The sequence below is a fragment of the Dama dama genome, chromosome 14 (genome assembly GCF_033118175.1).
Source record: "Dama dama isolate Ldn47 chromosome 14, ASM3311817v1, whole genome shotgun sequence".
Lineage (NCBI taxonomy): Eukaryota > Metazoa > Chordata > Mammalia > Artiodactyla > Cervidae > Dama > Dama dama.
Genome location: NC_083694.1, coordinates 17,002,976 through 17,030,071, shown reverse-complemented (window position 1 = coordinate 17,030,071; position 27,096 = coordinate 17,002,976). Strand labels below are relative to the sequence as shown.

The 27,096-nt window shown below is 41.1% G+C and overlaps 1 protein-coding gene across 1 annotated transcript in view; it reads left to right on the top strand.

Annotated features, from left to right (window-relative positions):
- The window catches only part of USH2A (usherin), an 892,942-nt gene extending 866,526 nt beyond the window's left edge, over positions 1–26,416 (top strand). Inside the window, exons 70-71 of the mRNA XM_061161192.1 lie at positions 24,684–24,905; positions 26,327–26,416. Of these exons, the coding sequence (XP_061017175.1) occupies positions 24,684–24,905; positions 26,327–26,416 (312 nt within the window). The remainder of the gene's footprint in view (positions 1–24,683; positions 24,906–26,326) is intronic.
- Positions 26,417–27,096: the final 680 nt, after the last annotated feature.

Here is a 27,096-nt window from a genome sequence, read left to right as displayed (position 1 = left end):
CACCTGATGCAAAGAGCCAACTCATTGGAAAAGACCCTGGTGCTGGGAAAGTTTGAGGGCAGGAAGAGAAGAGGGAAACAGAGAATAAGATGTTTGGATGGCATCACCGACTCAGTGGACATGAATTTTAGCAAGCCCTGGGAGATAATGAAGAACAGGCATGCTGCAGTTCATGGGGTCTCAAAAGAGTTGCACATGACTTAGCAACTGAACAACAAATGATTTGAGAAGTCCTGTGCCAGAATCCAAACAAAGATCAAATATGTATTTCTCATTATAAATCAGTTATCACAGCATCATCCAAATTAAGCACAGAAACCTGGTCAAAGTGCTTAAGTTTCAAGACTTCATAACATAGAAATGAAGGAATGATTGCACTGCCCACCTTCCAGAACTCCTCACTTTTCAAGGACAGAGCAATGAGCGATGTCAAAGTCCCAAGGAAGTGAGATCACAGCCAAGTAGCAGAGCCTTGAGGGCACAAGAGCGCCACAGTCTCTCAGAGACTCGTGGAGTGCAGCCGGTGCAGGAAGCAGCCAGGGGACAGTGACTGGGTGGTGGGAAAGCAAGAAAGATGCTCTCTATCCCCTGGCCCTGGGCTCCCTCGACAACCACGTCCTCTCTCCTGGCTCTATCCTCCAAGCCTCCTTCCTCTCTGAGCACATCTGGGTCCTCGTGCGGGCCAGCTGCTGAATGAATGGCTGCTGGGTGGTCAGTTCAAGCCCGGGGCCATGTGCTTCTGTTCAGGGGAGAGTCCTGAGGCGACTCTCCTTGAGGGGCTGACACTGCAGAGTTTTCCCTGGTTGGACAGTGACGTTCTCTGCACTGATGGAGGGAGGGGCCAGGAAGGCTGGGAAGGTCTGTTTAGCTGGCCTGGGAGATGACTTAAATCACCTCTGGGACCCATTCAGTGTGTGGAGAAGGTGGGCGGGGTGGTCGTTCAGGTACATCTCCTCTATGACACGACCTGAGTCACAGGAGACAAGCCCACAGGCCAGTAGCATCCAGAACTGGGTTCAGGGATCATTTCTGTCCCTCGACCCATCCCTCCAGACAGGCCCCTCTGCCTGGTAGCCTGTCCTGAGGAGGAATCTAGTTTTGCCTCTTGGGTTGAGTTAGTGACCAAGAAGCAAGCAGGTCATCTCTGTGGGCAAGTTAATCAGGACAGTTCCTTTGCATGGGGTTTTCCTGAGTCTTGTTAAGCATGGTTTTTTCCAAGTGAGGCTCCTAAATATTGGTATCAGCATCACCTGGGAGGCAGTCCTGAGTCTCTGAGGAGGAAGCCAGAGAATCTGCCATTTCCAGCAGCCTCGGGAGGTCTGAGCTCAGTGAAGTTTGAAGACAGCCCTCAATGAATGAGAAGATGATTCAGTTGCTGTGAGCCGTGTATACAGTCCCGGAGCCAGTAGAACCCGCGCAGGGGAGGTGACTGTGCGATTCCATTTATGTGAGGTATTTACACAGAAAAGTCGGGGAAGCAAAGCCCAGAGTGGTATTGCCAGGGGCTGGGGGAGGGGGGGAATGGGCAGTTGCTATGATCAGGTGGAAAGTTTCAGTGACGCATGATGCAGTTCTAGAACTCCACTCTACCACCTGCTCCTGCAAAGAGCAATGCAGTGTTGTTGAGAGGTTAGATCTCTTACTTTAATAGAATCAAATTTAAAAATAAAACAGGTGAGGCTACTGATGAGCCCGACAAGGCCCAGACCAAGCCACGCATGGGGCCAGACATAGGCTTCAGCTGGGAGAAGCTGACAAATTCAAACCCCTCCTCTGCTCGCAAGAACATGTGGGTACAGCAGAGCACCACCCCCCACCTCCCCCACAATCCACTTCTGCTGAGGGTCCTAAACAGAGTAGGAAGGGAAGGAATAGGAGGCCGGGGGCTGTGGGCCCAGAGGAGTGGCTTGTAGTAGGCGGGGAGGGTGCTACTTTCAGGTCCTGGAGGGTTCGCAGAAGTGACATCTGGGGTATACCAGGGTGCCAGGCAACATTTGCCGGAACCCACTGAATCACAGTTTAATTCTACATGGTGGACAAAAGGTCCTTGCAAGCCTGCTTTTCTCAGACCTTATGGAAACTATTCTCATCAAGCTGGAGACTTGGATGAACATTAGCAAACGTTATTCAAACTAAAGAGAAGACACTTTGCATTAGGAGAGCAAAACCAAGAGCTGAAGTAGATGTCCATGGGCTCCAGAATCTGCAGGTAAGAATCTGAACAGGAGCAGGCTGCATTCACCTGCTCAGTTTCACTGACTGACTTGCTTTTCACTTGAGTACTGGGTACCAATGCAACACACACACCCTCATCATGTGACAAGCTGTGGTCTCAGTTCTGCTGTAATCCTGTCCTCTGAACAGCTAAGATACTCTTTGAGGTCAGACACAAATTGGCAAAAAGATTTTAAGCTCCACCCTGAACAGAGGTAAATGGGTCAGTAGTGCCAGAGAATGAGAGAACTGTTTGTATTGCTTAATACTAAATTTTTTTTAAACATTTTCAAAATGACACAGCATAAATTGAGTCCAGCTAAGTTTAAGTGCAGGTTTCACTTGCACGGTCAGCCCAAGTCTCTACAGGTTCCACATCTACAGACAGAGGGCTGACCATGGGACTAGAGCATCCTCAAATTTTGATACAAGGCCAGGGTCCTGAGGCCCCTCCCCCTTGTAAATTGAAGGACAACTGTAATGTAATTACTGGTTTGAAGATCCTTTCATTCTTTGATAATAAATAACTCAGTGTCAGCGTGGCACTAAGTTTCTGCTCACCAAACCTTTTATATTGTAGAACTCTGTACGTAGTCGAAAATGCATGTCCAAATAGCATTCATGTTTGGATATGCTTAGGCTGCCTTTGGAGAAACACAAAGAATTTGGTTTTTGTTTGTTTTGTTTTATTGAAGTAGAGTTGATTTACAATGTTGTGTTAATGTCTGCTGTACAGCTAAGTGATTCAGTTATACATATATATTTACGCATTCTTTTTTGTATTCTTTTCCACTATGGCTTATCTGAGGATACTGAATATGGTTCTACAGTGCTGTAGAGTAGGACCTTGTTTATTCATTGTGTATAAAATACTTTGTATCTGCTAATCCCAAACTCCCTATCCATCCCTCCCCCATTTACCTCCCCACTGGCAAACAAGTCTGTTCTCTATGCTTGTGAGTCTGTTTCTGTTGTATATGGGTTCATTTGTTTTGTCTTTTAGATTTCGTCATAAGTAATATTGTATGATATTTGTCTTTCTCTCTGACTTACTTCACTTAGTATGATCATCTCTAGACCCATCCATGTGGCTGCACATGGCATTATTTCATTCTTTTTTGTGGCCGAGTAATATTCCATTGTATATATGTACCACATCTTCTTTATCCATTGCTCTGTTGATGGACATTTAAGTTGTTTCTGTATCTTGACTGTAAATAGTCCTGCTGTGAATATTGGGGTACATGCATTTTTTTAATTTATTTTTAATTGAAGGATGATTGCTTTACAATATTGGTTTGATTTCTGCCATATAGCAACATGAATTAGCCATAGGTGTACATATGTCCCCTTACTCTTGAACCTCGCTCCCACCTCCCACCTCTTCCCGCCCCTTTAGGTTGTTACACAGCTCCAGTTTGAGCTCCCCCAGGCATACAGCAAATTTCCATTGGGCACGTGTATCTTTTTTAATTAATTTTTTTTTCTGGATATATGCCCTGGGTTGGGATTGCTGGATCATATGGTAGCTCTGTTTTTAGTTTTCTGAGGACCGTCCATACTGTTCTTCACAGTTGCTGCACCAGTTCACATTCCCACCAGTAATGCAAGAGGGTTCCCTTTTCTGTACAGCCACTCTTGCATTTGTTGTTTGTAGACTTTTTAATGATGACCATTCTGACCAGTGTGAGATGGTACCTCATTGTAATTTTGATTTGCATTTCTTTAGTCATTAGTGATATTGACCATCTTTTCATGTGCCTCTGGGCCATCCTTCTGTCCGTTTTCCCACTGGATTGTTTTTTTGCTCAGTTGTGTGAGATGTTTGTATATTTTAGAAATTAAGCCATCTCTTGCATTATTTTCAAGCCTTTTCTCCCAGTTTCTAGGTTGTCTTTTTTTTTTTAATAATTTCCTTTGCTGTGCAAAAACTGATAAGTTTGCTTATGTCTCATTTTGTTTATCTTTGCTTTTATTTCTATTACTTGAGACTGACTTTTAAAAACCTTTGGTACAATTTATGCTAGAGAATGCTTTGCCCATGGTCTCTTCTAGGAATTTGATGGTATCATGTCCTATATTTAAGTCTTTGAGCCAATTTTAGTTTATTTTTGTGTATGATATGAAGGAGTCCTCTAACTTCATTGATTTGCATGTGGCTGTCCAGCTTTCCCAAAATCACTTGCTGAATAAACTCTCTTTTCCCCATTGTATATTTTTGCCTCCTTTGTGGTGGATTAACTGACCATAGGTGTGTGAGTTTATTTCTGGGCTCTTTATTCTGTTCCATTGGTCCAAATGTTTTTTGTTCTAATACCAAACACTGTTTTGATTACTGTAGCTTTGTAGTATTGTCTGAAGTCTAGAAAAATTATGCCTTCTTCTTTGTTCTTTTTCTTCAAGATTCCTTTTGCAAATTCTGAGTCTTTTATGGTTCCATATATATTTCACAGTTATTTGCTCTTGTTCTGAGGAAAATGACATGGTTAATTTGATAGGGATTGCTTTAAATATATAGACTACTTTGGGCAGTATGGCCATTTTCACAAATTTAATTCTTCCAACCTAAGAGCATGAAATGCCTTTCCATTTCTTTGAGTCTTTTTCAGTTTACTTTATTAATCTTTTGTAGTTCTCAGCATATAAATTTGTCACCTCCTTGGTGATGTTTATTCTGAAGGTTTTTCGATTTTTGGGGTTTTTTTTTTTTGATGCAACTTTAAAAGAGATTGTCTGGTATTTCACTGTTAGTGTAAAGAAATGCAACTGATTTCTGTGTGTTAATTTTGTATCCTGCTAACTTTCTGAATTAGTTTATCAGTTCTAGCAGTTTCTGAGTTGTGTTTTTTTCTAGATATAGTATTTTGTTGTCTGTATATTAATTACAATTTTACTTCTTCCCTACCAATTTTAGTACCCTTTTAAAATTTATCTTTTATGATTGCAGTGGCTAAGACTTCCAGTTCTACTCTGAGTGGAAGATGTGACAGTGGGCATCTTTATCTTGTTGCATATTTTAGCACAAAGATTTCAGCTTTTCACCATTAAATATTACATTGGCTGTGAGTCTGTCATAAATAGCTTTTATTATGTTTAGTTATTTTCCCTTTCTACATACTTTCATATGGGTATTTTTTAATGATGCATGAATGCTGAATTTTATCAAATGCTTTTTCAGTATCTGTTGAGATGACCATGTGGTATTTGTCTTTTCTTTTGCTGGTGAGGCATATCACATCAACTGACTAGCATGTCTTGAACCATCCTGTGACACTGCAATGAACCAAATTGCTTGTGCCACGTGATCTTTTTTATGTGTTGATTCAATTTCCTAATATTTTGTTGAGAATTTTTGCATCTATATTCATCAATGATATTGGCCTATAATTTTCTTTTTTGCTAGTGACTTTGGTTGTGGTATCCGGGTGATGGTGTCTTCAAGGAATGCCTTTTGGAGTGCTCCCTCTTCTTCAGTCTTTTGAAAGAGTTTGAGAAGGACCAATACAAGTTCTTTGTATGCTTGGTAGAATTTGCCTGGGAAGACATCTGGTCCTGGAGTTTTGTTTGCAACTTTTGTTTATTTGAACTGTAGATTCTGTTTCACTTCTAGTGATTGCTCTGTTCAAGTTATCTATTTCTTCTTCAGTTTGGGTACACTTTATGTTTCTCAAAACTTGCCCTTTTCTTATAGGTTGTTGAATTAGTTGGCATATAATTCCTCATAGTATTTACTTATGTTACTTTTTTTTTTTTTTTTTCATTTCTGTGGTATCAGTTGTCATTTCTCTTCTTCTCTTTCTTGTTTATTTTCTTTCTATCTTCTGTCTTTTGGTCTTACTGAGCCTGCCCAGAAGTTTGTCAATTTTGTTTACCACCTCAAAGAACCAGCTCTTCCTGTTGTACTTCTCCCCTAAACTTTAAAATCTCTAATTTATTTATTTCCTCTCTGGAAAGGAAATTTTTTTTGCTATCTGCTTCTTTCTGCTGGCTTTAGGTTTCATTTGTTCCTTTCTTAACTCTTTTCGGTGGTGGATTGAATTGTTTATTAGAGATTTTTCTTGTTTCTTAAAGAAGTTCTGCATAGCTATGAACTTCCATCTCACCAGAACTGTTTTGATGCATCACATAGATTTTGTTTGGTTGTGTTTTCATTGTCATTTGCCTCAAGGTATTTTTAATTTATGCTTTTTTATCTTTCAGAGAACATTTTTTATTTTTCTTATTTATTTTAGAATAGCTTGTTTTACATTGAAGTATAGTATTTTTGAATGATGTGTTAGTTTCAGCTGTACAGCGAAGTGATTCAGTTATACATGTTGTTGCTCAGTCACGAAATTGTGTCTGACTCTTTGTTACCCATGGACTGCAGGATTTCATTTAGGATTGACTGGTTTGATCTCCTTCCTGTCCAAGGTACTCTCAAGAGTCTTTTATAGCACCACAGTTCAAAATCATTAATTCTTCAGTGCTTAGCCTTCTTTATGATCCAACTCTCACACTTGTATATGACTACTGGAAAAACCATAGCTTTGACTATATAGACCTTTGTAAGCAAAATGATGTCTCTGATTTTTAATATGTTGTCTAGGTTTATCACAGCTTTTCTTCCAAGGAGCAAGTATTTTTTTTTTTTTTTTTTTTTAAATTTCATGGCTGCAGTCACTGTCTGCAGTGATTTTGGAGTCCAGGAAAACAAAATCTGCCATTGTTTCCACTTTTCCCATCTATTTGCCATAAAGTGATAGGACTGGATATAATGATCTTCATTTTTTGAATGCTGAGTTTTAAGTCAGATTTTTCACTCTCCTTTTTCACCTTCATCATGGGGCTCTTTAGTTCCTTTTCACTTTGTGTCATTAGGGTGGTATCATCTTCATATCTAAGGTTGTTGATTCAGATATGCTGTGCTTCATCTAGACCAGTATTTCATATAATGTACTCTGCAAATAAGTTGAATAAGCAGGGTGACAGTACACAGCCTTCACTCCTTTACCAATTTTAAACCAGTCCATTGTTCCATTTGTGGTTCTAACTGTTGCTTCTTGACCTGCATACAGAATTCTCAGAAGGCAATAAGGTGGTCTGGTATTCCCAACTCGTTGTGATCCACACAGTCAAAAATTTTGTGTAGTCAATGAAGCAGAAGTAGATGTTTTTTGGAAATCCCTTGCTTTCTCTGTGATCCAGTGAATGTTGGCAATGTGATCTCTGGTTCCTCTGCCTATTCTAAACCCATCTTGTACATCTGGAAGTTCTTGGTTCACATACTGCTGAAGCTTAGCTTGAAGGATTTTGTGCATTACCTTACTATCATGTGAAATGAGTGTGATTGTACACAAGTTTGAACATTCTTTGACATTGTCCTTCTTTGTGATTGGAATGAAAACTGACCTTTTCCAGTCCTAAGGCCATTGCTGAGTTTTCCAAATTTGCTGGCATATTGAGTGCAGCACTTTCACAGAATCATCTTTTAGGATTAAAAAGTAGCTCTGCTGGAATTCCATCACTTCCACTAGCTTTGTTTGTAGTAATATTTCCTAAGGCCTACCTGACTTCACACTCCAGGATTTCTGGGTCTAGGTGACTGACCACAGCATCGTGCTTACCCAGGTCATTAGGACCTTTTTATATACTTCTTTGGTGTATTCTTGCCACCTCTTCTTAATCTCTTCTGCTTCTGTTAGGTCCATACCATTTCTGTCCTTTATTGTGCCCATCTTTGCATGACATGTTCCCTTGGTATCTCTAATTTTCTTGAAGAGATCTCTAGTCTTTCCCATTCTATTGTTTTCCTCTATTTCTTTGCATTGTTCACTTAAGAAGGTTTTCTTGTCTTTCCTTGCCTCTGGGACTCTGCACTCGGTTGAGTGTATCTTTCCCTTTCTCCTTTGCCTTTCTCTTCTTTCCTCAGCTATTTGTAAGGCGTCCTCAGACGACCACTTTGCCTTCTTGCATTTCTTTTTCTTGAGGATGGTTTGGTCACTGGCTCCTGTACAATGTCACAAACCTCTGTCCATAGTTCTTGGGCGCTTGGTCTACCAGGTCTAATCCCTTGCATCTGTTTGTCATTTGCACTGTATAATCATAAGGGATTTGATTTAGGTTATAAGTGAGTGACCTAATGGTTTTCTCCACTTTCTTCAATTTAAGCCTGAATTTTGCAATAAGAAGCTCATGATCAGAGCCACAGTCAGCTCCTGGTCTTATTTTTGCTGACTATATAGAGCTTCTCTATCTTTAGTTGCTCACTGGTAAAGAATCTGCTTGCCAATGAAGAAGACTCAAGTTCAATCCCTGGATAAGACGATCCCCTGAAGAAGGACATGGAAACCCACTCAAGGATTCCTGCCTGGGGAATCCCATGGACAGAAGAGCCTGGTGGGCTACAGTCTATGGGGTCTCAAAAGAGTCAGACACAACAGCAACTAAACAACAACATCTTTGGCTGCAAAGAAGATAATCAACCTGATTTCAGTGTTGACCATCCAGTGATGTCCATGTCTATAGTTGTCTCTTGTGTTGTTGGCAAAGGGTGTTTGGTATGACCAGTGTGTTCTCCTGACAAAACTGTTAGCCTTTCCCTGCTTCATTTGGTGCTCCAAGTCCAAACTTGTCTGTTACTCCATGTATCTCTTGACTTCCTACTTTTGCATTCCAATCCCCTATGATGAAAAGGACATCTTTTTTTTTTTTTTTTTTTTTTGGTGTTAGTTCTGTAAAGTCTTGTAAGTCTTCAGAGAAGCATTCAAATTCAGCTTCTTTAGCATTAGTGGTTGGGACACACAGTTGGATTACTGTTATGTTGAATGGTTTGCCGTATCATTAAGTTTTTGAGATTGTACCCATGTACTGCATTTTGCACTCTTATTGACTATCAGGGCTACCATTTCTTCTAAGGGATTCTTGCCCACAGTAGTAGACATAATGGTCTTCTGAATTAAATTCACCCATTCCGTCCATTTTAGTTCACTGAATCCTAAAATGTCGATGTTTACTCTTGACTTCTCCTGCTTAAGTCAGCCAGTTCAGTTCAGTCACTCAGTTGTGTCCAACTCTTTGTGACCCCATGGACTGCAGCATGCCAGGCTTCCCTGTCCATCACCAACTCCCAGAGATTGGTCAAACTCATGTCCGTCGAGTCAGTGATGCCATCCAACCATCTCAGCCTCTATCATCCCCTTTTCCTCCTGCCTTCAATCTTTCCCAGGATCAGGATCTTTTCCAAGGAGTCAGTTCTTTGAATCAGGTGGCCAAAATGTTGGAGCTTCAGCTTCAGCATCAGTTCTTCCAATGAATATTCAGGACTGATTTCCTTTAGGATTGACTGGTTGGATCTCTTTGCAGTACAAGAGATTCTCAAGAGTCTTCTCCAACACCACAGTTCCAAAAGCATCAATTCTTTGGGGCTCAGCTTTCCTTATAGCTCAACTCTCACATCCATACATGACTACTGGAAAATCTAGTTTTGATTAGATCAACCTTTGTTGGCAAAGAAATGTCTCTGCTTTTTAATATGCTGTTTAGGTTGGTCCCAACTTTTCTTCCAAAGAGCAAGTGTCTTTTAATTTCATGGCTGCAGTCACCATATGTAGTGATTTTGGAGCCCAGGAAAATAAAGTCTGTCACAGTTTCCATTGTTTTTCCATCTATTTGCTGTGGAGTGATGGGACCGGATGCCATGATCTTAGTTTTTTGAATGTTGAGTTTTAAGCCAACTTTTTCACTCTCCTCTTTCATTTTCATCAAGAGGCGCTTCAACTCCTCTTCACTCTCTGCCATAAGGGTGGTGTCATCTGCATATCTGAGGTTATTGTGTTTCTCCCAGCAATCTTGATTCCAGCCTGTGCTTTATCCAGCCCAGCATTTGGCGTGATGTACTCTGCATATAAGTTAAATAGGCAGGTGACAGTATACAGCCTTGACATACTCCTTTCCCAATTTGGAATCAGTCTGTTGTTCCATGTCCAGTTCTAACTGTTGCCTCTTGACCTGCATATAGATTTCTCAGGAGGCAGGTTAGGTGGTATTCCCATCTCTTGAAGAATTTTCCAGTTTGTTGTGATCTACATAGTCAAAGGCTTTGGCTAGTCAATAAAGCAGAAGTATATGTTTTCTGGAATTCTCTTGCTTTTTCTATGATCCAACAGATGTTGGCAATTTGATCTCTGGTTCCTCTGACTTTTCTAAATCTATCTTGAACATGTGGAAGTTCACAGTTCACATACTCTTGAAGCCTGACTTGGAGAATTTTGAGCATTACTTTGCTAGCGTGTGAGATGAGTGCAATCACGCAGTAGTTTGAACTTTCTTTGGCATTGCCCTTCTTTGGGATTGGAATGATAACTGACCTTTTCCAGTCCTGTGGCCACTCGCTGAGATTTCCAGATTTTCTGGCATATTGAGTGCAGCACTTTCACAGCATCAACTTTTAGGATTTGAAATAGCTCAACTGGAATTCCATCACCTCCACTAGCTTTGTTCATAGTGATGCTTCCTAAAGCCCATTTGACTTCACATTCCAGGATGTCTGGCTCTAGGTGAGTGATCACAACATCATCATGGTTACCTAGGTCATGAAGATCTTTTTTGTATAATTCGTCTGTGTATTCTTGCCACCTCTTCATAATTTCTTCTGCTTCTATTAGGTCCATGCCATTTCTGTCCTTTATTGTGCCCATCTTTGCATGACATGTTCCCTTGGTATCTCTAATTTTCTTGAAGAGATCTCTAGTCTTTCTCATTCTACTGTATTCCTCTGTTTCTTTGCATGATCACTAAGAATGCCTTTCTTATCTCTCCTTCCTGTTCTTTGGAACTCTGCTTTCAAATGGGTATATCTTTCCTTTTCTCCTTTGCCCTTAGCTTCTCTTCTCTTCTCAGCTTATTTGTAAGGCCTCCTCAGACAACTTTTTGGCCTTTTTGCCAACCAGTCCATCCTGAGGGAGATCAGTCCTGGGTGTTCATTGGTAGGACTGATTTTGAAGCTGAAACTCCAACACTTTGGCCACCTGATGCGAAGAGCTGACTCATTTGAAAAGACCCTGATGCTGAGAAAGATTGAGGGCAGGAGGAGAAGGGGACGACAGAGGATGAGATGGTTGGATGGCATCACCGACTCAATGGACGTGGGTTTGGCTGGACTCCGGGAGTTGGTGATGGACAGGGAGGCCTGGCATACTATGGTTCATGGGGTCTCAAAGAGTCAGACACGACTGAGTGACTGAACTGAACTGAATTGCCTTTTGGACTCTTACTGACTATGAGGGCTACTCCATTTCTTCTAAGGGATTCTTACCCACGCTAGTAGACATATTGGTTATCTGCATTAAATTCACCTATCCAGTCCACTTTAGTTCACTGACTCCTAAAATGTCAATGTCCACTCTTGCCATCTCCTGTTTGACCACTTCTAATTTACCTTGTATTTCTGCTTTATGGACTACGCCAAAGCCTTCGACTGTGTGGATCACAATAAACTATGGAAAATTCTGAAGGAGTTGGGAGTACCAGACCACCTGACCTGCCTCTTGAGAAACCTGTATGCAGGTCAGGAAGCAACAGGGAGCAACAGACTGGTTCCAAATAGGAAAAGGAGTATGTCAAGGCTGTATGTTGTCACCCTGCTTATTTAACTTAAATGCAGAGTACATCATGAGAAACTCTAGGCTGGAAGAAGCACAAGCTGGAATTAAGATTGCCGGGAGAAATATCAATAACCTCAGATATGCAGATGACACCACCCTTATGGCAGAAAGTGAAAAGGAACTAAAAAGCCTCTTGATGGAAGTGAAAGAGGAGAGTGAAAAAGCTGGCTTAAAGCTCAACACTCAGAAAACTAAGATCATGGCATCTGGTCCCATCACCTCACGGGAAATAGATGGGGAAACAGTGGAAACAGTGTCAGACTTTATTTTGGGGGGCTCCAAAATCACTGCAGATGGTGACTGCAGCCATGAAATTAAAAGATGTTTACTCCTTGGAAGGAAAGTTATGACCAACCTAGATAGCATATTAAAAAGCAGAGACATTACTTTGCCAACAAAGGTCCATCTGGTCAAGGCTATGGTGTTTCCAGTGGTCATGTATGGATGTGAGAGTTGGGCTGTGAAGAAAGCTGAGCACCGAAAAATTGATGCTTTTGAACTGTGGTGTTGGAGAAGACTCTTGAGAGTCCCTTGGACTGCAAGGAGATCCAGCCAGTCCATGCTAAAGGAGATCAGTCCTGGGTGTTCATTGGAAGGACTGATGCTGAGGCTGAAACTCCAATACTTTGGTCACCTCATGCGAAGAGTTGACTCATTGGAAAAGACCCTAATGCTGGGAGGGATTGGGGGCAGGAGGAGAAGGGGACGACAGAGGATGAGATGGCTGGATGGCATCACCAACTCGATGGACATGAGTTTGAGTAAACTCCGGGAGTTTGTGATGGACAGGGAGGCCTGGCATGCTGCGATTCATGGGGTCGCGAAGAGTCGGACACGACTGAGCAACTGAACTGAACTGAATTTACCTTGTTGATTCATGGACCTAACATTCCAGGTTCCTATGCAATATTGCTCTTTACAGCATTGGACTCTACTTCCATCACCAGTCACATCCACAGCTGGGTGTTGTTTTTGCCTTGGCTCTGTCTCTTCATTCTTTCTGGAGTTATTTCTCCACTGATCTCCAGTAGCATATTGGGCACCTACTGACCTGGGGAGTTCATCTTTCAGTGTCATATCTTTTTGCCTTTTCATACTATTCATGTTGTTCTTAAGGGAAGAATACTGAAGTGGTTTGCCATTCCCTTCTCCAGTGGACCATGTTTTGTCAGAACTCTCCGCCATGACCCATCTGTCTTGGGTGCATGGCTCATAGCTTGGTTTAGTTAGACAAGGCTGTGGTCCATGTGATCAGTTTGATTATTTTTCTGTGATTGTGGTTTTCATTCAGATAAGGATAAGAGGCTTATAGAAGTTTCCTGATGGGAGAGACTTACTGTGGGTGATAGTGGGTCTTGTTCTGATGGGAGGGGCCATGCTCAGTAAATCTTTAATCCAATTTTCTATTGATGGGCGGAGCTTTGTTCCCTCCCTGTTGTTTGACCTGAGACCAAACTATGGTGGAGGTAATGAAGATATTACAACCTCTTTCAAAAGGTCCCATGCATGCACTGCTACACTCAGTGCCCCAGACCCTGCAGCAGGCCACCATTGGCCCACGCGTTCTGGGAGACTCCTGGACCCTCACGGCAAATCTGGGCCAGTCTGTTATGGGGTCACTGCTCCTTTCTCCTGGGTCCTGGTGCACACAAGGTTTTATTAGTGCCCTTCAAGAGTCTGTTTCCCCAGTCCTGTGTAAATTCTGTAATCAAATCCTACTGGCCTCCAAAGTCAAATTCCCTGGGGGTTCTCAGTCCCTTTGCCAGATCCCCAGGTTGAGCGATCTGTTGTGGGTCCTAGAACTTTCTTAACAATGAGAGAATGTCTTTGGTATAATTGTTCTGCAGTTTGTAGGTCATCTGCTCAGCAGCTCAATTGTGGGGTTAATGGTGACCTCCAAGAGGGCTTATGCCACAGGCTGTGTGACCAGATAGCTGCACCCAGACAAAAACACCCTATCTCCTGCTTGACCATGTCCAATTTACCTTGATCCATGGACCTAACATTCCAGGTTTCTGTGTAATATTGTTCTTTATAGCATTGGACTTTACTTTCACCGACAGACACACCCACAACTAAGCATTGTTTCCACTTCGGCTCAGCCTCTTCATTCTTTCCGAATCAATTTCTCTGCTGTTCCCAAGTAACATATTGGACACCCACCAACCTGGCGTGCTCATCTTCCAATGTTATATCTTTCTGCCTTTTCATACTGTTCCTGGGTTTCTCAAGGCAAGGATGCTGAAGTAGTTTGCCATTCCCTTCTCCAGTGGACCACATTTTGTCAGAACTCTCCACCGTAACCCATCTGTCGTGGGTGGCTGTGCACTGCCTGGCTCATAGCTTCATTGAAATACACAAGGAGTGATCCATGTGATTATTTTGTTTAGCTTTCTGTGATTGTGGTTTTTGTTCTGGAGGCTTTGAGACTGGAGTTCTTATTTCTTCTGTCTGCCCTCTGATGGATGAGGATAAGAGACTTGTGCAAACTTCCTGATGAGAGGGTTGCATTTCCTCCTCCAGGGGATCTTCCCAACCCCGGGATTGAAACTGTCTCCTGTGTCTCCTGCATTGGCAGGTGGATTCTTCACCATTGCCATACCTCGGAAACCCTTTAGTCATACATATACATATATTAATGCTGTTTCAGATTCTTTTCCCATATAGGATATTACAGAATATTAAGCAGAGTTCTCTGTGCTATACATTAGGTCCCTGTTGATTATCTGTTGTATATATAGTAGTGTGTATATGTTATTCACAATCTCCTAATTTATCCATAACTTCCCTTTTGTAACTATAAGTTTGTTTTCTGAGAGTCTGTTTCTTTTTTTGTAAGTAAGTTCATTATACCATTTAGATTCCACATATAAGAGATATCATATGATATTTGTCTTTCTCTGTTTGACTTATTTCAGTTAGTATGATGATTTCTAGATCCATCAATGTTGCTTCAAATGGCATTATTTCCTTCTTTAATGACTGAGTAATAATCCATTATGTGTATGTACCATATGTTTGTCCATTCATTTTTTAATGGACATTCAGGTTTCTTCCATATCGTCACTATTGTAAATAGTGCTGCAGTTAACACTGGGGCACGTGTACCTTTTCCAAGTATGAATTTCTCTGGATATAGTCCCAGGTATGGGAATGCTGGATTATATGGTAGCTCAAGTTGTTTAAGGAAACTCCATGCTGTTCTTGATAGTGACTATCAACAATTTATATTCCCACCAACAGTGTAGGAGGGTTCCCTTTTCTCCACACCCTCTCAAGCATTTATTGTTCATAGACTTTTTGATGATGGCCATCCTTACTGTTGTGAGGTGATACCTCATTGTAGTTTTTTTTTTTTTTCCCCATTTATTTTTTATTAGTTGGAGGCTAATTACTTTACAATATTGTAGTGGTTTTTGTCATACATTGACATGAATCAGCCATGGATTTACATGTATTCCCCATCCCGATCCCCCCTCCCACCTCCCTCTCTACCTGATCCCTCTGGGTCTTCCACTCATTGTAGTTTTGATTTACATTTTTCTAATAATTAGTGATATTGAGCATCTTTTCATGTGGGTTTTTTTTTTTTTCCATCTGTATATATTCTGTAGAGAAATGTCTATTTGGACCTTCTGCCCATATTCTGATTGTGTGTTGTTGTTGTTGTTGTTTTAATATTGAGCTGCATGAGTTGTTTACACACTTTGGAGATAACCCCTTGTAGGTCACATCATTAGCAAATATTTTTTCCCATTCTGTGGTCTGTCTTTGTGTCAATGGTTTCCTTTGCAGTGCAAATCTTTTTAAGTTCCATTAGGTCTCATTTGTTTATTTTTAATTTTCCTTACTGTAGAAGGTATATCAGAAAAAATCTTACTGCAGTTTATGTCAAAGAATGCTCTGCCTGCATTTCCTTTAAGAGTTTTATAGTGTCTGGAATTACATTGGGGTTTTTAACCCATTTTGAATTATTTTTTGTGTATAATGTTAGAAAGTATTCTAATTTCATTCTTTTACTTGTGGTTGTCCACTTTTCCCAGCACCATTTACTGAAGAAATTATCTTTTCTCCATTTTATGTCCTTGCCTTATTTGTCATAGAATAGGTGACAGCAGGTGCCTGGGTTTATTTCTGGACTTTCAATCCTGTACCACTAATATGCATTTCTGTTTTTGTTTCAATATTGTACTGTTTTGTTTACTGTAGTTTTTGTAGTATGAGGTCAGGTAGCCTGATTTCTCCAGCTCCATTTTTCTTTCTTATGTTGCTTTGGCTATTTGGGGTCTTTTGGTTTTGTTCTGGTTTTGTGAAAAATGCCATTGATAATTTGATAGGAATTGCATTGTATCTATAGATTTCTTTGAGTAGTATAGTCATTTTCACAATATTGATTCTTCTAATCCAATGCTGTACTAGATCTCTCCATCTCTTTGTGCCGTCTTTGATTTCTTTCATCAAAATCTTACAATTTTCTGAGTACAAGTCTCTTGCTTCCTTAGATAGGTTTATTCCTAGTTATTTTATCCTTTTTGAGGCAGTGGTAAATGGGATTGTTTCCTGAATTTCTCTTTCTGATCTTTTATTGTTAGTGTATAGAAAGGCAAGAGATTTCTTTGTATTAATTTTGTATCCTGCCACTTTACCACATTCTTTGATGGGCTTTAAAAAGTAAACTCTGGGAGTTGGTGATGGACAGGGAGGCCTGGCATGCTGCGATTCTTGGGATCACAAAGAGTCGGACACGACTGAGTGACTGAACTGAACTGAAAAAATTTCTGATGGCGACTTTAGAATTCTGTACATATAGTATCATATCACCTGCAAACAGTGACAGATTTACTTCTTTTCCAATTAGGGTTCTTTTTCTTCTCTGATTGCCATGGCTAGGACTTTCAAAAGTATGTTGAATAATAGTGGCAAGAGTGGACATCCTTGTGTTTTCCTGATCTTAGAGGAAATGCTTTTAGTTTTTCACCATTGAAAATTATATTTTCTGAGCATTTGCCAAGTATGGTCTTATTATGTTGATACTGGTTACCTCTATGCCCACATTCTGGATAGTTTTTTTATCCTAAATGGGTGATGAATTTTATCAAATGCTTTTTCTATGGAGATGATCATGTGGTGTTTGTCTTTTTTGATGTGTCATATTTCATTGATTTACACCTGTTGGGCCAACTTGTGACCCTGGGATGAATCCAAGTTATTCATGGTATATGATATCTTTTATGTATTGTTGGATTTGGTTTGCTGATATTTTGTTGAGAATTTTTCTATCTGTATTCATCAATGATATTGACCTATAATTATCTTTTTGGTAGTGACTTTAGTTGTGGTGGGGCTTCCCTGATAGTAAAAAATCTGCTGGCAATGGAGGAGACCCTGGTTTGATTCCTGGGTCGGGAAGATCCACTACAGAAGGGATAGACTATCCAGTACAGTATTCTTGGGCTTCCCTTGTGGCTCAGCTGGTAAAGAATCTGCCTGCAATGCAGGAGACCTGGGTTTGATCCCTGGGTTGGGAAGATTCCCTGGAGAAGAGAAAGGCTACCCACTCCAGTATTCTGGCCTAGAGAATTCCATGGACTGTATAGTCCATGGGATCACAAAGAGTTGGACATGGCTGAGGAACTTTCACTTTCATTGGTTGTGGTATCAGGGTTGGTACCATCATGGAATGCCTTTGGGAGTGTTCCCTCCTCTTCTGTCTTTTGGAAGAGTTTGGGAAGGATCGATATGTTATTCTTTGTATGTTTGGTAGAATTTGCCTGAGAAAACATCTGGCCCTGGAGTTTTGTTCATAAGGAGTTTTATTTAAATTACAGATTCTATTTCACTTCTAGTGGTTGGTCTGTTCAGGTAATCTATTTCTTCTTACTTCAGTTATAGTACACTGTAGGTTTCTCAAAACTTGTCCATTTCTTGTACATTGTTGAATTTGTTGACAAATAATTCTTTATATAGTTTTCTCTTGTTTTTTCCATTTCAGTTGTCATTGTCCTCTTCCTTTCCTTATTTACTTTTCTTTGCATCTCTTTTATTTCCTATACCTTAAAAATCTCTAATTTATTTATTTCCTATCTGACCTTTTTTATCTGGTTTCTGCTGACTTTAGGTTTTGTTTCTTCCTTTCCCAATTATTTTAGGTGGTGGATTGTTTATTAGAGATTTTTCTTGTTCTTAAAGAAATTCTGTATAGTTGTGAACTTCCCTCTCACCAGAACTGCTTTTGCTGCATTACACAGATTTTGTATGGTTGTGTTTTCATTGTCATTTGCCTCAATGTATTTTTAATTTCTTATTTTTTGTGTCTTTCATAGAAAAGTTTTTATTTTCCTTATTTATTTTAAAATAGTTTATTTTATACTGAAGTATAGTTGATTTACATTGATGTGTTAGTTTCAGCTATACAGCAAAGTGATTTAGTTATACATAGTACATATTGCCAACATTCGCTGGATCATAGAGAAAGAAAGGGAATTCCAGAAAAACATCTACCTCTCTTTAATCAACTGCACCAAAGCCTTTGACTGTGTGAATCATAACAAACTGTGGAAAGCTCTTAGAGATGGGAATACCAGACCATCTTACCTGTCCCCTGAGAAACCTGTATGCAGGTCAAGAAGCAACTGTTAGAACCCTGTATGAAACAACTGATTGGTTCAGGATTGAGAAAGAAGTATGACAGGGCTGTCTGCTGTCACTCTGTTTAACTTACACGCTGAGCACATCATGAGAAATCCTAGGCTGGATGAGTTACAAGCTGAAATCAAGATAGGCGGGAGAAACATTAAGAACCTCAGATAGGCAGATGATACCACTCTAATGGCAGAAAGCAAAGGGGAACTAAAGAACCTCTCGATGAGGGTGAAGGAGGGCAGTGGAAAAGCTGGCTTAAAAATAAATATTAAAAAAACTAAGATCATGACATCCAATCCCATCACTTGGTGGCAAATAGAAGGGAAAAGGGTGGAAGAAGTGACAGATTTCCTCTTCTTGGGGTCTAAAATCACTGAGGACAGTGACTGCAGCCATGAAATCAGAAGACAATTGCCTCTTGGCAGGAAAGCCATGACAAACCTAGACAGTGTGTTGAAAAACAGAGACATCACTCTGCGACAAAGGTCTGTATAGTCAAGTCTATGGTCTTCCCAATGGTCACGTACAGTTGTGAGAGCTGGACTGTAAAGAGGGCAGAGCACCAAAGAATTGATGCCTTTGAACTGGAGAAGACTCCTGAGAGTCCCTTGGAGATCAAACCAGTTAATTTTCAAGGAAATTAAGCCTGAATATTCACTGGAAGGACTGATGCTGAAGCTGATATTTTGGTCACCTAATGTGAACAGCCAACTCATTGGAAAAGTCCCTGATGTTGGGAAACATTGAGGACAGAAGAAGAGGGTGTCAGTGAGATGGCTGGATAGCATCACCGATGCAATGGACATGAACTTGGGCAAACTTCAGGAGATGGTGAGGAACAGGGAGGCCTGGTGTGCTGCAGTCCATGGGGTCACAGTCGGCTATGACTGGGTGACTGAACAACAACAGTATATATATTAATGCTGTTTCAGATTCTTTTCCCAAACAGGTTATTATGGAGTATTACATTCAGTTCCCTGTGCTATATATTAGGTCCTTGTTGATTATGTTTTATACAGAGTAGTATATATATGTTAATCATAACCTCCTAATTTATTCCTACCCATAGCTTTCCCCTTTGTAACCATAAGTTTGTTTTCTAAGTCCGTGAGTCTGTTTCCATTTTTTAAGTTCATTGGTATCATATTTAGATTTCACATATAAGTGGTATCATATGACAGTTGCCTTTGTCTGCTGGGCTTACTTCCCTTGGTATAATGATTTCTAGGTCCATCCATGTTCCTTTAAATGGCATTATTTCCTTCTTTAATGGCTGAATAATATTCCATTATGTATATATACCACATCTGTTGATGGACATTCAGATTGCTTCCATGTCCTGGCTGTTGTAAATAGTGCTGCAATGAACACTGGTCTGCATTTACTCTTTCCTAGTATGGTTTTCTCTGAATATATGTCCAGGTGTGTGAATGCTGGATCATATGGTAGTTCTGGTTTCTTAAGGAACCTCCATCCTGTTCTCCATAGTGCCTGTACCAATTTGCATTCCCACCAACAGGGGTAGGAGGGTTCCCCTTTCTCCACAACCTCTCAAGCATTTATTGTTCACAGACTTTTTGATGATGGCCATTGTGACATCTGCGAGGTGATACTTCATTGTAGTTTTTATTTGCATTTGTCTAATAATTAGTGATATTGAGCATCTCTTCACCTGTTGCTTTTTTGGTTTCTTTTTGGTCACCTGGATGTCTCCTGTAGAGACATGTCTATTTGGATATTCTGCCCATATTTTGATTGCATTTTTATTTTTTTATTGAGCTGTATGAGCTGTTCATACCCTTTGGAGATTAATCCCTTTCTGGTCACATGGTTTGCAAATATTTTTTTTTTTTTCCCATTCTGTGTTTTGTCTTTTTGATTTCAGTAGTTTCCTTTGCTGTGAAAAACCTTTGAAGTTTAATTACATCTCGTTTGTTTGTTTTTATTTACCTTACTCTAGGAGGTATATGTGAAAAGATCTTGCTGCATATATGAAAAGATTCTTGCTTATCTCAAAGAATGTTCTGCCTATACTTTACACCAAGAGTTTTATAGTGTCTGGACTTACATTTAGGTCTTTAATCCATTTTGGGTTATTTTCATGTATGGTCTTAGGAATTGTCCTAATTTCATTTTTTTACTTGTGGCTGCCCATTTTTCCCCAGCACCATTTATTGAAGAAACCATCTTTTCTCATTGGTATATTCTTGCCTCTCATCATAAGTAGGAGACAATAGGAGCATGGGTTTATTTATAGGCTCTATCTTGTACCATTGACCCATAATTCTGTTTTTGTGCCAGAACTGTACAGTTTTAATTACTGTAGTTTTGTAAGTAAGTGTTAGTTGCTCAGTCATGCCTGACTCTTTGTGACCCCATGGACTACAGCCCACCAGGCTCCTCTGTCAATGAGATTTTCCAGGCAAGGATACTGGAGTGGGTTGCCATTTCCTTCTCCAGGGGATCTTCCCAACCCAGGGATCAAACCCAGGTCTCCTGCACTGCAGGCAAATTCTTTACCACCTGAGCTACAAGGGAAGCTATAGTGTAAAGTCAGGGACCCTGATTCCTCCAGCTCCATCTTTCTTTCTCAAGATGCTTTGGCTATTCAGGATCTTTTGTGTTTCTATATAAATTCTAAAATTTTTTGTTCTAGTTCTTTGAAAAATGTCATTGGTAGTTTGATAGGGATTGCATTACACCTGTAGACTGCTTTGGGTTGTATAGTCATTTTCACAATATTGATTCTTCTAAGCCAAGGATATGCTCTATCTCTCCATCTGTTTGTGTCATCTTTCTTTCGTCAGTATCTTAATAGTTTTCTGAGTACAGGTCCATTGCTTCCTTAGATAGGTTTATTCCTGGGTATTTTATTATTTTTGATGCAGTGGTAAATGGGATTGTTTCCTGAATTTCTCGCTCCGATCTTTCATTGTTAGTGTATAGGAATGCAAGAGACTTATATGTATTAATTTTGTATCCTGCAACTTTATCAAATTCATTGATAGGTTCTAAAAGTTTCCTGGTGGCACCTTTGGAATTTTCTATGTATAGTATGATGTCATTTGCAAACAGTGACAGTTTTGCCTCTTTTCCAATCTGGATTCTCCATCTTTCTTGCTGAGACTAGGATTTTCAAAAATATGGTCAATAACAGTGGTGAGATTGGACATCCTTGTCTTTTCCTGATCTTAAAGGAAATGCTTTCAGTTTTTCACTGTTGAGCATGATGTTTGCTATGGATTTGTCATATATGGCCTTATTATGTTGAGATTGGTTCCCTCTGTGCCCACTTTCTAGAGTTTTTTTTTTTAATCATAAATGGGTGATAACTTACCAAATGATTTTTTTGTATCTATTAACATGATCATGTGGTATTTGTCTTTTCTGATGTGGTGTATTACCTGGATTGACTTACGTATGTTGAACCATCCTTGAGACCCTAGCATGAATCCAAGGTGTTCATGGTGTTTGATCTTTTCTATGTATTGTTGGATTCTGTTTGCTAATATTTTGTTGAGAATTTTTGCATCTATATTCACCAATGATATTGGCCTGTAATTTTCTTTTCAGTGGTGTCTTTTCTTGGTTTTGGTATCAGGGCGATGGTGGCTTAATTGAATGTCTTTGGGAGTGTTTCCTGCTCTTGTCTTTTGGAAGAGTTAGAGAAGGATCAGTGTTTAAAATTTTTCTTTGTATGTTTGCTAGAATTTGCCTGTGAAGCCATTTGTAAGGAGTATCTTTTACTACCTATGCTATTATTTTTGTTTTCATCACTCTAAGAGGTGGGTCAGAAAAGATCTTCCTGTGCTTTATGTCAGCAAGTGTTTTTCCTGTGTTTTCCTTTGTAGTGTCTGGTCTTACATTTAGGTCTTTAATCCATTTATTTTAGGGTATGGTCTTAGGAGAGTGTTCTGATTTCATCCTTTTACTTGAAGCTGTCCAGTTTTCCCAGCACCATTTATTGAAGAAACTCTTTTCTCCGCTGTATATTCTTGCCTCCTTTGCCATAGACGAGGTGACCACAGGTTCCTGGGTGTATTTCTGAACTTTGAATGCTCTTCCATTGATCTATATTTGTTTTTGTTTAGGCCCGTACTCTTGATTACTGTAGTTCTGTAGCATAGTCTGAAGTCAGGGAGTCTGATTCCTCCAGCTTCATTTTTCTTTCTCAAGATTGCTTTGGCTATCCAGCATCTTTTGTGTTTCCTTACAAACTGTACTCATTTTTGTTCCAATCCGGCCTTCACACATTTAGTGGGCCTCTTTGCTCTGTCGTCACTGCACGTCAGGGGCAGGGCCTGCTCCTGAGTTGTTGGAGTAGAAGCCTCAGTTCCACTTCTGAGCTTCAGTGAGAGGGAGACAGACCTGGAGAGCTCCTGCTGGGAGGGGAGCCTTGGCTGGGGCACTCCATCCCTGGAGCTGTCTGCTGTGGGGTGCAGGCTCACAGGGTGAACTGTCCACAACACCCTTGGCACCGCCTCCACTGGGAATGCGGTCACTTGGCCCTGGTGTCCCTCAGGCGCTGTGGTTACAAGGCCACCAGCACAGACCCTCAGGTGCCCGTCCCCTGAAGTCGGGGGCCGGGTCACGCACCTGGAGCCAGCATGGAGCTGTGGAAGCCTCCCAGCCCCACCTCTGCGTGTACGGGCCACTGAGCCCATAGCTGCTGAGGCCAGACTGGTGCCAGGCGTGGGAACACCCACTGTCCTGCTCCTAAAGCTCTTACAGGTAGCTTGATGAGAGGCCGTTAGGGCAGGCCGCGCCCACCCCTTCACATGCCCTTTAGCAATGGTACTTTGCCCTGGGGTGGGCCCAGGCTTTTTCTGCAATCACACTTTAGCCCCTTCAGGCTGTCTCTGTGTAGCCAACCTGTGCTCTCCCTGGGCCTGTCCTGAACCCCGAGTTTCAGCACCCAGCCCCTGCGTGTACAAGCATGTGTGCATCTTGGGCCGCGTACTGCAGCAATGTAGCACCGATCCTCTTTGCCGGTCTGTCTTCCGCCTGCTGCCACCATAGCCAGAGCACCGGTCAGTACGCGCTCTTCCGAGTCTCTGAAGCTTGCTTTCTGTCCAGACTGACCTCCTGGCCAGTCAAGGGGCTTCCCAGGGCGCAGAACAGTTTCCTCTCCCACGGCTCCTTCCCGGGGGCCAGGTCCCATCCAGACTCCTTTTTCCCTTGGTTATGTGGAGTTCTTTCTTGCACTTCTGGGTGTCTGATACCTACTGCCATCATTCAGTAAGATATCACGTGAGAATCCATCCACGTGTAGATGTATTTCTGATGCATTTGTGGGAGGAAGTGAGACCCAGTCCTTTTATTCCCCCATCTTGATTCTTCCCTCCATAGAATTTGTTTTTAAATGTTCCACAGACTGATACTCCACTTTTGTTTTCAGTTTGACTCTGTGGCTGATGTATCCGATGTGTCAAGCAATGTTACCCTAAAAAGTTACACTCTGCACCTTGAGGTACCTCTGTGTGCTGCGTAATGCATGATCTCTGCATGTTGTGTCAACTGCATGATGATAAGCCAAACAGTTTGGTTAAACCAGCTCAATCAGAACCCTCAGATGGTTAGAGCAGCTACATTTCTTAATGGCACATTCTAGAACCTAATCCTAGAGTGCTTTTCTTTCTGATGTGTTTTGGGTCCACTTTATTTTGGAGGCTTTGCAACAAGGGGAACAAGGTGGGATGAGAAAAGAGGGAAGGAGGAGTCAAGTTCTGTACACAAATGCAGGAATTTTAAAGTGAGAATTTTAAAGTGAACTACAGCGGTGCTCACTCAGTGAGTGGCCAGGAGAGAACACTGCTCTTTCCTCTGGGGAAGGGGTTTTCGAGGAGGCTCTGTGCTGACGGCCATGAAGAGCTTACCTTGCCACCCTCACCCGCTCTCTACTGCTTTGCTATGTAGCAGCCCCGTCCACAGGGAAACGTGGCCAGCGCCCCAGACAGTACAGGAGCTCTGGGAGGCAGCAAGGACACCAGCTGTCTAGTGAGACCTCTAGCTTATTATCTCACTTTACCAGGAAGTTGTGAGCTACAGTATTCCTGATGTACTCAGTTTTGTAGGACATGGGGGCCGTGTGCCCTTCATTGCCAGTGTGTGACACATGACTTTCCATCTTGCTTAAAGCCCATTTTCTTTAGACCTTAGTCACCAACAGAACTTTCTCTTCAGGGCTTAACTGATACCAAAATCCCCCGGTCTGGGACACCTGTGAGCATTAGGAGCAACCGAAGCCTGTCTGTTCTGCGCATCCCAAGTCAGAGTCAAGTCAGTCAGATCTATTCCCAAGGCTCTCTCCACCGGAGTGTCAGCCAGCTCATGGACATTCAAGACAAGAAGGCCTTGACAGACGACTCGCTGTGGGAAGCCATCATGCGCCATGACAGCGGACTGGTGAGCCATTTCCTTATCCCGAGCCTTTGTTAAACACAAGTATGTCGATAAAGAGGTGGCATGGCTTCCTGTACCCCGCAGAACGATCATCTCCAGAACACTCACTTCATCCCTCGGACCACTTACCCAATTATTTTGTAACGACATGTTTACCTGCCTGAGTAGTGGGGTAGAAACTGTCTTATTCTTTTGGCATACAATAGAGGCTCAAAAAATACATTCATGTGCAAGTGAAGAGATGAACAGGTTCTACTTCATTAACTTGGGCAGGACGCGACTGAAAACACTGAAACAGGCCTAAGTGAGGCATAAAGTACAAGCTCCTATTTTACTAAAGGAGAAAGAAAAGATATGTATTTTCCTTTTGGTTTATGGTTAGAGGAGAAAGAGGAAATCTCTCAATAGGATCTATAGTTTCTTTTAAAAAAAACTCAGAAAATCATGATAAATGTAAGAGCGTTGGTATGTATGAACTTCACTTTCATAATTTTGGCCCAGGGGATACGAAAAGTTAACCTCATCATTATCTAATACTTTTTGGAGTCTCTAGCTCTGGTTCTACATTTGAACTCTCACTCACCTCTTTCCCCCCGATTCTCACTTTTCCTTTACTGAAAAGTTGATTTTCATAAAGACTTCCATAACTAATGGCAAGAAATAAACTTCCATGTCTCCAGATTTCAATCACACATACACACAAAATAAAATTGACAGTCCTTCTGGTTTGTTAGAATGATGATATATAATAAGGACTTTAAAATCATGGGCCTGTTTGAAGTTGTGATGACTACTGAATTCCATGACTCCATTTCAGATGTGACGTTTCTATGTCAGGAATAATTATATTAGGTTGAAACAAAGAATTGTTAATTGATCATATTTGACATACAAAATGGCAGTTTCATGTAGTTCAATATATTACATTGAGGTCTAGATGCATGTGTGCTCTTACTAGAGGACACAAATCTAATAGTAATTTTTTTTGGAACTGGGGATCTTAAAAGCGCTGATTACAGTGCCCCCATTCTTCACTATTGTACTATGCTGACATTTTTGCTTACTTTTGACCATACTAGTAATAGGCAGTATGCAAAGCAATTCAGCGAAAGCTTTTTAAGATATCCATATGTGGCAAATTATCTGTTCCCTATAACATTATAATCAGTATTCCTAGCCCTATTCAATTAAAAAAAAAAAAAACCACAGTAAGAAGACAGTGGACACAAGGAAGCACAACAGCTTGCATTCTGGCTTTTCTGCTTAAATTCTGAACTGAATCATATGAAACCTCCCCACTTTCGGATGAGAAAGCAGGCTTACACTGTGCCATGTCTTAACCTTTTAATGCTCAAAAGATACACATTTTGTGTAACACAGTTGCTAGCAAATATCCTAACCACTGGTGATTGGTGTCTTTTCAGTATGTGGATGAAGAGGACCTGATGAATGCCATCAAGGGTTTCAGCTCTGTGACTAAGGAACACACCGCATTCACCGACACCCACCTGTGACGGAGGGAAGCCTGTAAGACACAAGCTGGATGCAGGCCCCACACCCCGTCCCCACTGGGTTATCAGCCATCATGAATGCTAAGGAGCTATTGGCTTGTTATGCTATAATCCTTTAAAGATGAGTGTTTTTGAAATTACTTCTCCCTAATAGAGGACTAAGTTGTTTCTCTGGCAGTCTAAAATGAGGGGTTCCTGAAATTTTATGTCCAAGTGAAAACGCTTATTTTGCTCTCCTTATTTATAATAGAGGACACTAGGCATGTAACTGTCACTTGGCTATGTTTGGCAGTGACACGGCTATCTAAATGACTAGTCGGTGGCGATTTCAGGCTGGCCCACAGTTGCTACAGGCAAGTTCAGATTTGAAAGCTAAGGGGCTCTTCTGAGAGGCTGTCACTGCTGCTGCTCTCAGCCCCGTGCTCATGGAGGCTGAAACAAGCCTGTGAGGAGCAACTCTAGTAAGAGCTGCAAAACCAGATCCCAATGTCGGATCAAGCCGAAACACTCAGAGAGAAACAAACTCTGCGTTGAGGCTACACATTTGACTGTGCAGGTTTCCATTTGATTATGATGTTTAGGGGTAAGTATTTACCAAACCACATAAACTTATGTCTGTTCTTACATGTATCAATCTTCTAAAAATCTAAGGAACAAGCAGCTAACTTATATATTTCAAAGAG